This window comes from Aythya marila, assembly GCF_965140915.1.
Source record: "Aythya marila genome assembly, chromosome: 2".
NCBI classification, from domain to species: Eukaryota; Metazoa; Chordata; class Aves; order Anseriformes; family Anatidae; genus Aythya; species Aythya marila.
The window spans coordinates 55,584,852-55,597,452 of record NC_139043.1 but is presented as its reverse complement, the minus strand read 5'-3'; the positions used below and the strand labels follow the sequence as shown (position 1 = coordinate 55,597,452).

General features: G+C 35.3%; 1 protein-coding gene across 1 annotated transcript in view; it reads left to right on the top strand.

The window, feature by feature from the left end:
* Positions 1-12,601, top strand: part of CNTNAP2 (contactin associated protein 2) — a gene marked incomplete at both ends in the record, with an annotated part of 1,134,939 nt that overhangs the window by 963,024 nt on the left and 159,314 nt on the right. The window contains one exon of the mRNA XM_082753539.1: positions 27-154. Coding sequence (XP_082609665.1) covers positions 27-154 — 128 coding nt within the window. The remainder of the gene's footprint in view (positions 1-26; positions 155-12,601) is intronic.

The window sequence follows — 12,601 nt, the reverse complement described above, 5'->3', positions numbered from 1 at the left end:
TTCACAACTGCTTTCTTATAATTCAGGAGAAAAGATACTGGGATGTTGTCATACAAAGAGCACCTACCAGTGAGTCAAGTTGTTGTTGGAGACATTGACCGGCCTGGGTCTGAAGCCAAGATATCTGTAGGTCCTGTACGCTGTCAAGGAGATCGTAAGTTGGCTAATTTTCTTCCACTTAATCACGGGTAAATAAATAAATAAATAAATAAATAAATAAATAAATAAATTTTAACTTAGTAATATTGTGGATTCCCTATGCAAATTTGGACAAGTGGTTGTCTAGTCAGAGACCTTTTTCTATGAAAGCATGATGTGTTTTGAGAATTTTTATCTATGTAACTGCATGTATAATTATTCAGCTTTGCTTTTAAAATGTGGATATTTGTCTTTTTTTTTATGGTAAAAGTGGTAACTAGACTATTCAACTAAGTTTATGTAGATATAAATGGTGATATAGATTGCATAAGAATATCTTTCAACATCTGTGCTTCTGTTGAGTGCTGTTGTCGATGCCATTAGCATTGCTAGGCATATCACTGTAAACTGTGTTTATGGGGTATAAATAGTAGCATGATGGCAAAACTTTTTGCTGTAAACTGTGTTTACAGCTGTATAAAGTTTAACAAGATTGTTATCCAGTGTTAAACATATTGAAGCTAAACATTTATTTGTAAAACAAGGTTTTTTTGGTGGTGGTGGTGGTGTTTTGTTTGTTTGTTTGTTTGTTTGTTTGTTTGTTTTGTTTTTTATATCAGTTCCTGATTTTCAGGCTAAAGCTGTATGGGAGATATACATTCTCCAATTTGATCAACAGGTGATAGAGTAAATCAGTATAAAGGATGAAATTTCTACTTCACATACACAAAAAAAGTGGGGATGCAGTTAGAAGGATTGTATTCTTCTTTCAATCTATTTGAATACTTCAATGTATTTGGTATTTCAGAATGTGAAATTTACCACTGAAAGCAAAGCTTAAGGTCATTTGAAACCACACTTTAAGAACTTAACTGTGCAATTGGCACAAGGATTATACTCATCCTCTGTATTTGAAGATTTGAAGTGCATTCTGTTACAACAGGTGTAGTAAGGAAATATTGTCAGATTTAATTACAGTTACTAATATTTTAATGATCTATAATGGATACAAAATCCATCCTCAGATGTCAATGAAGAGCCCATTTATATCAACCTGTGGGATTGCAGTGATGTAAAAATATTCAAGGAATGGACACAGTATATGCAAGCTGAACAACACTGCTCTAACCAGCATCCAACATGACTTGATAGGGATAGATTCATTTTCCCCTCCCTCATCTGCCCTATTACGGCTACATGCTTGCCATTTGCCCATTTCTAAGTACCTTAAGGCAGTATTATCACCCCCGCTTTAAACTAACGTATTTAATCTTAGCTGAGGACATTTTTCCTCAGAAGAACAATAACAAAAGACAGTCTTCTGGCTCCCAGTCCAGTGCCAGAAAACTGTAGGCTATTGCTTATTGAGACACCTGAGTTTGCTTAGCTTCTTTTTTTGTTTGTGGTCTTGAGATGACATAATATCATGAGATGTTTTGGCAACTTTCACATCACCTATATGGTGCTTGTTATTTATGGTGTTTTATTAATCACAGGTCACTATGTTTCCGAACTATATCTGACAAACATTTTCATAATAAGCTCCTGCAACTGATGAGTAAGGAATAACAAACAACATCTTTCTTGCACCTTTGTTCCTCATATCCTAAATATGAGTGCTTCTATAAATATCAGTCTCTGAAATCTGAGCCATTTCTGAATATCCATACATATGAAACCTCATTTGAGAGCACAGTAGCCTTTACTATCTGGGGAACTGAATGGGTGTACTTCTAACACCCTGTCTAACTGAATTTTCTGTTGGAACTTTACAGATATAATATGTAGTTTTAAAAAAATTTTGCCTATGAATAAATTTGAATTTAATTCCATGGCCATGTATTATTGTCAGGAAGCCAGTATAAGTTTTCTCACAGGAGATAATACAAATCGCAGTCCGTTGCAGTTAATAAAAGCTTCCATTTTATATTCCCTGTGCACTCTCCTTTATGTTCTGTCTTGACCACTTACAGCAGTTGCTGTACCCCAGGCCACTGCTGTCTCACCATAGATTACAGCTTATTGGAATATAAGTGTTTTGTCCTAGGGAAAATTTTGAAAATTTCAAAATGTGTCCAAGGGAACAAAGATCCAAAATGTTGAGTTTGTGGAAAGGAATTTTATAAAACAGAATTAATCCACGATTAATTCTGTATGTATTCTGCATGTATGTAATGCATGTATTACATGCATCAAAACTGACGTTATTAATACTCAAGATCTTGATATTTTTGTCACATCACAAGTTCATTTGCATGCATTTGCCTTTCTTTTTGAGTCAGTTTTCCTTTTGTCTCATTCCTGCCATAGCAAAAACAGAATTTAAGGGGAAGATGTTTTTTACTCATCTCAGATTTAATTTCTTTTCCATCTCCATCTTCAAAGAGGGAAGAAGCAGCTGCATTGACTATGGTTCTCTGTAAGCCAGTCTTTCATAAAGTCCAGTAACAGCACTGTTCACTTAGGATCTGCAGTGACAGACAAAAAGGTCTCATTGACAGATGACAGAAATTCAAGAACTAATCAAAACATGATTCTTATATCAGTGCATTGATTTTGTTTTCATCTGTGTGCATTTGACTGCTCGTGTGTGTTGTCTAGGGAAATATACTTTGAGCCCTTATTCATTGATTTTGAGTATTGCTTATCATTACTCCTTTTGAGATTTGATACTTTCTTTCACTTCTAAAAATTGCTTTTGGTTTCACTCTTATTTCCTCTTGGAGCATTCTAACAGAGTTGGCTTAATTAATCAGATGGTGGTTTGAACATAGGTGTTTTTGGTGACTATGGGTTAAAACCACCCTATAGATATCTAAAAAAAGACAGCAACTGCCAGGGTCATTAGTCATACGCTTTGGCAATGTGTCTTTTGTATTCCTTCAGTAAAATACTTCCAATATACTACATGTTCAGTTTGTTTTCCATGTATATGCCAAGCCCATTTTCATTATATTCTAAACTGACAATAGGTTTCCCAGAACACTAATGAACTAAGCTCATATTGTCCTAAGGGCAGGGTATCTATTCCATCTAGTTTCAGCTCAGTCTGACATGTAGAAAAAAATTGAAAACTTTTTATTTTTTTTCCCCAACAATTTTATGAACTTTGTATGACTTTGCAATCAGCTGTAATAAGTATGGTAAATACAGGTCAACAGTTGATCCATTTAAGAATTTAACTGTTTTTTTTTTTGTTTGTTTGTTTTTGTTTGGTTGGTTTTTTTTTTTGTTTTTTGTTTTTTTCCCAGTAACTGTAGCTACATTTAATAATCTTAAAAATTTGTCTGCTGAATTTCCTCAGCTATTTACCCCATCATGTACTTATTTATTTGTTGCACTGGACTGTACTTAGTGTAATTCAAGTGGGATACAAATACATCCAAATAACACTACAATATTGTTCTCGCTGTATGTCACAGTCATTCTGATTCTACTAGCACATAGGAGAAGTGGGTGTTTTGTTTTGTTTTTTGTTTTGATTTCTTTTTTGTGTGTGTGTGTGTTTGTGTGTGTTTGTTTTTTGTTTTGTTTTGTTTTGTTTTGTTTTGTTTTGTTTTGTTTTAATGAAAACAACCTAAATAATAATAATAATAAAAGCAATTAAGAGTTATTTGAATTTTCAGTTGAATTTCTTGAAGGTGATAAAATGAGTAACTGTGTCCACTCATGATTTGGATAGGGATCATCCAGTTCAGTTAATCAAATTGCTGTGATTATTCTTCATATGTGGTTGCTTTCCTCAGAGATGCAAGAGAAGAGAATGAATCACTAGGTCATCCTTCTAAAACTTTCTGAGTAAACATACATTCTATTAGGTGTTTAATAACTGATTGTTGTTTAATAACCAACACAAATAACTTCATTTCCTGTGGATAAGTCTGTCTCTTTCTGTTTACCTTTAACCCTGTTTTGCTTTGATTATTTATTTGTTTTGATTATTTATTTTAACTTGAATTTATTTTAGTATTGGTGAGGAAATGTTTTCAACAATACCAAAAAGATTTTCTGGAATTTCTTTATGTGTCTAAGAGAACTCTTTCTTTTCTTACCTCACAGAAAATTTCAGACTATGGCTGGTTGTCTCATAAAACTATAGGCTATTTCTGTTACTACGAATAAAACTTAGCCTGCTCTGAAAATAGGAGCTGCAAAACTTCCATTGTTTGCATAAGGCATTTCTCTTTCTCATTAAAATCATTTAAATCTGTAGATTTAAAGGTAGCCATAGGAAAGAGTATTTCCTCCGGTGGTTTCTCTTACACATATTCTCATATCCTTCCTAGGAAGCAAAGTGCTCCAAACGCTGGCATTTGGGATGATAGTCTTGTCATCCCTTTTTACTTGCAACAAACTCTCAGGCACACTATAATTACATTCAGAAAGAATTCTCTGATGTCATAAGTCAGAAATATGCAAACTGAATTGATAACACTGTTATGTACATTTTCAGCAAGATAAGATCTACTTTATATAGTCCTTGGTGGACAGTACCAAAATGAGGAGACCTAATGTCTCTGGAATTGCAAATCAGCTTGGAATTGTCTTGATGTTTTTTGGGGGTTGATAGTATTTGAATTTGTACATCTGGAGTTATTTAAATTCCAACAAATATTTCCTTCTTTGTGATAATCTTAATCTGAGTCAATCATTCTTTGTATAATGGGAGGAATTTTGGCCTAGTATATTAGTCTCTACAGCACTGTAAGGATCACCAAGAGATCTTTCTACATACAAAAATAATTGGTAAAATTCATTATCACTGTGTTCATGCACTGACTATAAATTGTCAATACTTTCACCATAAAATATTGTTTTATGAAGTTTATAATTTGTCCATAAAGCTCTCTTTCAGTAGAAACTTTGCATAAAAGTGTATTCATGGAATAAATACTTGTGACACAATTTACCATAAATCACACTGACTTATGGGTCATATGTGATATTCTCTAATTTATCCCACTCACTGTCAAGTTTTATTCTGTTATTTGCTTTCTGAGAGCAAACCCTGCCCTTGAGTACTATGCATTTTACAGAGAAGGAAGAAATACAGATCACATAAAATTTAATTATAATCCTTTTTTAGACATGTCTTTTTTGTCTACCTGAAGCAGCAGGATGCCTACAAATACTGCAAGACAATAAAGGAAAAGTAGAGTTAACATTATAATCTTGGCAAACTGGAAAAAACACTGCCATATACAGTCAGTAATCCCCAAGTTACCTAGTCAATAATGCAAGGCAAACAAACAAACAAAAAAAACCTTTATGTGAAACTGATCTTGTTAGAATATACATGGTCTGTTCTGAAAGTAGTAGGACTGGCTTTTTCCTGGGCGAACGGGTGGACAAGAGGCGGTCTGCATGCGCAGGATCTGTGGAGGGGGATATTGGGAACGCTGGGAAAAATTGGCAGTCGGCTGTTGGCTGTTGAAGAGAGCAGGTCACTTGTACTGTGAACACCTGTCGAAACGCCTCGTCACGGAGAATCATGGAGCATTTACTGGAGCAGCGATACGCGATCAAATTTTCTGTAAAACTTGGTAAAACGGGCAAAGAGACTCACAACATGATTAAGGAGGCCTACGGTGATGCTGCCATGGGTAGATCGGGTGTTTTTGCATGGCACAAGCTGTTCCGAGAAGGTAGGGAAAGAGTGGAAGACGACGACCGCTCCAGACGCCCTTCAACCAGCAAGACCAACGAAACTGTGCCGCGAATGAAAAATTTACTGAACCGTGATCGCAGGATGAGTATCAGAATGATTGCTGATGACTTGAGCATTCCTCAAACCCAAGTTTTTGAGATGGTGAAAGAAAACTTAGCCATGAGGAAAGAGGAAAGTGCGCGAAGTTTGTGCCGCGAATGTTGTCAGAGGAGCAAAAGGCCAACCGGAAAGCGATCTGCCAGGATCTTCTTCATCATGTGAATGAGGAGTCCGACTTTTTGGACAATGTAGTGACCGGTGACGAGACGTGGGTGTTTGAATACGACCCGGAGAGTAAGCGGCAGAGCACAGAATGGCACACCCCTGCTTCCCCATGCCCCAAGAAAGCACGAATGAGCAAATCCAAGCAAAAGTCCATGCTCATTTGCTTTTTTGATCAACATGGAATCATCCACAAAGAGTTTGTACCACCCGGACAAACAGTTCATGCAGTTTTTTACGTGGAAGTCCTCACAAGACTGCGAAAACATATTGCTTGTGTCCGCCCAGCCATCGTCAACTATTGGCGGCTGCACCATGACAACACGCCGAACCACACAGCGTTTCACGTAGTGGAGTATCTTGCCCAGCACAAGGTGGCAACGCTTCCTCAGCCCCCCTACAGCCCTGACGTGGCCCTGCCAGACTTTTTTCTATTCCCGAGAATAAAATCGATGCTCAAGGGGAAGCATCATGCATCAGTAGAGGCACTTCAAGAGGCCGTGACAAGGGAGCTAAACAGCATTCCGGTCCAGGCGTTCCTGGAGGCGTACAAAAACTGGAAAACTCATTGGCAGCAGTGTGTAGATGCAGAAGGGTGCTACTTTGAAAAATTCTAATCATTTGTTCTATTCTCATGAATATTTTTTTTTTTTAAATGAGTCCTACTACTTTCAGAACAGAGAAAGAGAGAACCTCTTAATGGCAGTCATTGACTCTCGATGCAGTTTAATCCCTTCTTTTTTAAAGCTTTTCAAGCATTGTCAATATCTAGTAGAGTCTGAGTGTTTGATTAAAAGCAAAACTTACACCACTTTTACCCATGCCTGGTGATGGATGAAAGTATGCTGTCATTTAGCATGTATTTTCATTATGAGTGAAATTTACATTGCTGTCCCTAAGGACAGGGGTATGTCCTGAGTATTTATTATTAGTGAATATATATTTGATCCTTTACTGCATACTTTCCTGTCAGTTACTTTTTGTACACTCTCTACTGTCTTTTAGAATGCAAATTACATCTGTTTTATACATATATTGAATTTAGGTACAAGGAATCAATTGCACAATTTACATCTCCACACTTTCCACAGTTGTCATGAAATTTAAACCAGACAGTGGCAAACACACTTTACTTGGTAGAAGTTAGGAGTAGACCTGCCTACTATTAATTAAGTCTCCCATGCATTCAATCATTTGTAAATATGTATGTTGGTATAATCTCCAGAAGGTAGTTTGTTTGAATTTCAAGGCCCTAATAAATTATATTCTCTTTATGTATTTGGTGAAATAATGAGAATATATGGCAGTCAATGCCCATGTTCCATTCTCCAACTGACCATAAAAGAAAAAAATGGTGAAACTCCATAGAGGAGGTAGGATCTTTATGTTTCATATGTATAGAATTCAATGCAACTAAGAGCTAATTTTATTCAAATTCACATCATCATTATGATAATATTGCAGGTTAATTTTATCTTCTTTAATACAAAAAAAAAAGAAGTATCTGAAGCATTTAATGTAAAGTATTGTCTCTAAATTCCTAGGGAATTTAGGCAAAGACTCATTAGTCTGATAGATGACATACAGTAGCTGTTCATATTAAATTCAAATCCTGTTAAAGTTATGCTTTAATTATAATTTCAAACATTTTACCTTCTATATGACTGTAATGCATATTAATATCTTACCACTTACCTACAGCAAAATAAGAAAAGAAACTGTGCAGGTACAAAATCTGAAAATGAAATGATGAAACAGTTCCCAAAGTGCAAAGAGATGTGATGAGAAGATGTCAGTAAAGCAGTAAGGAACTAAGAGAACCTTAGATTAAATTGGGGAATGTGAAGTTACTGAAATCCTGTCAATTACATGCATAAACTTATAGTCACCTTTAAATTTCACTTCATAAACCTGAATAATCTCAGAAATTAGGTTTAAAATGGAGAAAAATATCTATGCTCATTTTTAGGTGAAACTTTTTCTCACTTTAATACTTTTGGCCTGTATATTTTTGCAGTACTGACTGACATTTAAAAAGCAGAAAGAGCAGAAAAAGGCAAAAAATGATTGAAGGTGAAGTAGAGCAAGGTCAGATTCTTTCATCACCATGTGTCAGTATGCAAATTCGGTCCCATTTAAACATAGAAAAGTGTGTGGCTGCAGAGAAGAGGATATCCAGTTAAAAAGGATCTCTTCTAACCTCACAGCACCTAGCATCTAGCTCAAAACAGAAGGCAACTCAGTAACACTGAGAAACACACAACCACCAAATAAACTAATAAAGAAGCTTCGTAAACTGTCACCAATGGTCTCTCTAGTAGGGAACCATGTTACATCTAATTATGTCTTGGGAAGGGAAGGGAAGGGAAGGGAAGGGAAGGGAAGGGAAGGGAAGGGAAGGGAAGGGAAGGGAAGGGAAGGGAAGGGAAGGGAAGGGAAGGGAAGGGAAGGGAAGGGAAGGGAAGGGAAGGGAAGGGAAGGGAAGGGAAGGGAAGGGAAGGGAAGGGAAGGGAAGGGAAGGGAAGGGAAGGGAAGGGAAGGGAAGGGAAGGGAAGGGAAGGGAAAATACTGATCGTTTTAGTAAAGGTTTTAAATTTTCATCAGTTCAGGTGGAATTAAATGGAGTGAAAGAAAAAAAACAAACTTTTACTTTCTAGAACCATATTTTTCTTCACATTAAAGGAATTCAAAACAGTTCTATCCATTTACTCTTAAGACCTTGCAGCAATCTGTACTTGGGAAATCTTAGCTAAGCTTTCAGAATCATGAAGCTTTGAAGCTTTTGGCTTCGTAATATTAAGTAGCAAATTCTAACCTTTTTTTTGTTTTGTTTTTTGTTTTTTGTGCCCATATTTCAACTCTCATTTGTGCAGAATCTTCTGCAAAGGTGATTTAATCAAATTAAGAAAAGTAACTTTCTTCAGTAGGACAGCCTTCACAGATACAGTTATGGAAAGAGAAGCAATAGTGACTTATGTGTTCAAAATCCATTTCGCCTTTACTTTCAGTAATCAATTTCCAACATGCATGCTATATCTGTATGCTATTATTGGTTTCATGAAATCCTGTAGATGGAAACTTTTGCTTTACAATGTAATTAGTTCTGTTTTTTAAAAGTGAGGAACTAAAGTCGCTGTAAGACAATTTTTACCCCAAGAACAGAGTTAATGTTCCTACATCCCATTCACTCATATACCATTTATTTTAGTTTTGCTATGACAATTTATTGTTATGAACTTTTATTGTACCTTATTATTTAATATGCAGGCAGGCAGACCTGACCATAGTTGGTAGGATACCTTTCAAGAAAGCCAAGATGCTTCCAAAACATGGTAGGTAAGGGATTTTTGCAATAAGTATGTTAAGTTCCCACCCCAAAAGGAGAGAAACTTTCAGAAACATTTGCCATACCAACACTGAAAAACATACGAAGTTATCTGAAACTGAATATGTTGTTATCAAGTCCAATGCTGATTGATACTAGGACATTATTTTGACTTTGATTTTCAACACTTTGAAAAAGAATCTTTTTGTCACTGTTTAATTCTATTTCATATAGGAGTGGGAGTGAGGGAGGAACCAGTTGTTCAAAAAAGATGTGCAAAAACCAGCAACAATAAAGCAATTAACACAACAGTAAATCAATTACTCAAAAAGCAGAGAATATTCCACCTTCCAGTCAGAAAAACTATCAGATGATGACACAGAATGAAAGCAACATTTTATGCTATTTTTGAGAATTGCTTTATATCTTTCTCACAATCTAAAGCAAGATATTAAATTTTTAAAGATCATGAAACATAAAATGCTTTGCAAGAATCATAGAATCATAGGTTAACTGAAGTTGGAAGGGACTTCCTGAGGTCATCTAGCAAAAATCTCCAGCTCAAAGCATGAATAACTTCTAACCCAGATCAGTTTGTGTAGGGACTTTTCTATTCATTCTATGAAAATTTCTGAGGATATATTTTGTGCAGTCTCTGTGGGCAACATGTTCCGGTGCTTAACTGTTCTAACTGTGAAAATATTTTTCTTATATCCAGTGGGAAATTTCTGTTTTGTAATCTGTGACTGTTAACTCAATTTTTTGATTTGCATCTCTGAGGAGAGATGGGATTTTTCTTCTCTGGAACTACCTATCAGGCAGTGAAATCAGCAATTAGCTCCCTTCCAAGTCTTTCTCAGACTAAGCAAATCCTGTACCCCCAGGCTCTCTTCATACATCACCTGCTTCAGTCTCTTTATGCTTGTTAAATATATTATACCATTGGAATCAAGAAAAGGAATGAACAGTCACATGCTGATTGTTTTTTTGTGAGTAAAGATCTATAAGTCCGACCTTTCCTAGTGCTGGGCAGTAAAGGACAATCTTGATAATGGTGTTGATACCATTGTTGTCAGTGTCATTTAGAGAAAAATATTTTCATCTTTCAAATATACAGTAGTCTAACCTGCACATAAGGTTTCTCCATATGGCAGTTCTCTCTAGCTACTGACAAGCATCAAGTCTTCTGTTTCCCTGTAAGGCCAGAGAGGTGTTAGCAGAGAGGTCAACTACAAGTTTATCTTAATTGATGTCCCACCCAACATTCACACAGTAGGTCAAAAAAAAAAAAAAAAAAAAAACTACTCATCTCCCTAAACAACTCTGCAGCAGTCAATGCTATTGATTATGATACTTCTGTCCTGTTGGTAAATGTTGGCAGAATCCCAGAAGATGAAAAGTTTGATTAATTCCTATATGAATACATCCTATGACTAGTGAAGGTATCCATCTCTACTCATTCTGGAGTCATGAATTGCCTTTGTATTGCCCATATTGTCACCACAAGTCACACAGCAATGATAAAAATAGTTGAAAAATGCATGTGGTATTTAAATCTGTTAGTACTGTGTTCATCACCACAAATAATAAATTACCATACCCAGGTGGTCTTATGTTTGCACAGCCAATGACATGTGCAGAACAGATAGCCTAAGATAAATACTCTCAAGAGCTTGCAGACTGTGTGTCCGGTTTCAGACTTGAAACCTCACCTCACCTCACCTCACCTAAACCTCACCTCACCTTGGAAAAATCAATCTATATTTTATGACTATTTGAGATTCTTTGATTATGCTATTGTATGAAAACGATTGTCATAATCAAAAATGTTTATATACATTGAGCTTAATTATTTATACTTTCTCCATCTCATGCTTGAATTACTGCAACATAGAAAACTTGAACATGAAACTGAAGCTAGTATAAAACAGGTTTATTACATTTATTATATTTATTTTATGTTTATTATATTGCAGATTGGAATAGGAAAAAGGACTACTTGGCTAATCCTTGCGCTATGAACTGGCTTATCTCAGAGTCAAGTCTTGGTACTTGTTTTTGGATGCCCTAACAGTCAGGCTCTAGGGTGTCTGTCTGAAACTCACACATGATGCCTGTTTAGAGAAGGACAGTGTTTTTTTCTGGGGCACAGACATAATATTTATTGAAAGAGAGGCCACTGAGACCATCTTGAAGTTGTCTGGAATGAAATATCACTAAAAAATGCCCTAACATATCTTCCAGATGCAAGAAGTACTTTTGGTCCTTTGTTCTTCAGTCTATATATAGGGAAGTAAAAGAATACACTTCACCTGTCTTTCCCATGGCAAAATGGCTGAGAAAAAAATAATAAATAAAATAAAAATAAAATAAAGGCATAGCTGACATATGGTAGTCCTGTAACTAATGTATTGATGAATACAACATGAAAACCTGAGCAGAATAACCACATTTAATTAACAGTATATAGGAATGAGAATTGCCTACGAAAGGTTTCCTGTGATTATGAAATACTAATGTTAGACGTGTTTCCTACTGTCTCATGCTCCTTAACTTCTCCTGCAGCAATTCACTTTCTTTCCAGTACATCTGACCTCTGAATAACAATTCCATAATTCCATTCCATTCAATTCCATAAGAGTTCAAATGAAAGGTAAAAAAAACTTATAAGTGTAATGAACATGGCTTGAAAGAGGGTTTATTCTTGACTCAGTATGCTCAGAGAGAAATGTGATTCATTCCTGAAGGGAAGAACTATTAAGCAAGAGTTCTTCCTAAAGTAAGATTTTGGGGGCAGATTTCTACAGCCTCTTTTTTTTTTTTTTTTTTCTTTTTCTTTTTCTTTTTCTTTTTCTTTCTCTTCTTCTTTTTCTTTTTCTTTTTCTTTTTCTCTTCTTCTTTCTCTTCTTCTTTCTCTTCTTCTTCTTTTTCTTTTTCTTCTTCTTTTTCTTCTTCTTCTTCTTCTTCTTCTTTTTCTTTTTCTTTTTCTTTTTCTTTTTCTTTTTCTTTTTCTTTTTCTTTTTCTTTTTCTTTTTCTTTTTCTTTTTCTTTTTCTTTTTCTTTTTCTTTTTCTTTTTCTTTTTCTTTTTCTTTTTCTTTTTCTTTTTCTTCTTCTTTTTCTTTTTCTTCTTCTTCTTCTTTTTCTTCTTCTTCTTCTTTTTCTTCTTCTTCTTCTTTTTCTTTTTCTTTTTCTTTTTCTTTTTCTTTTT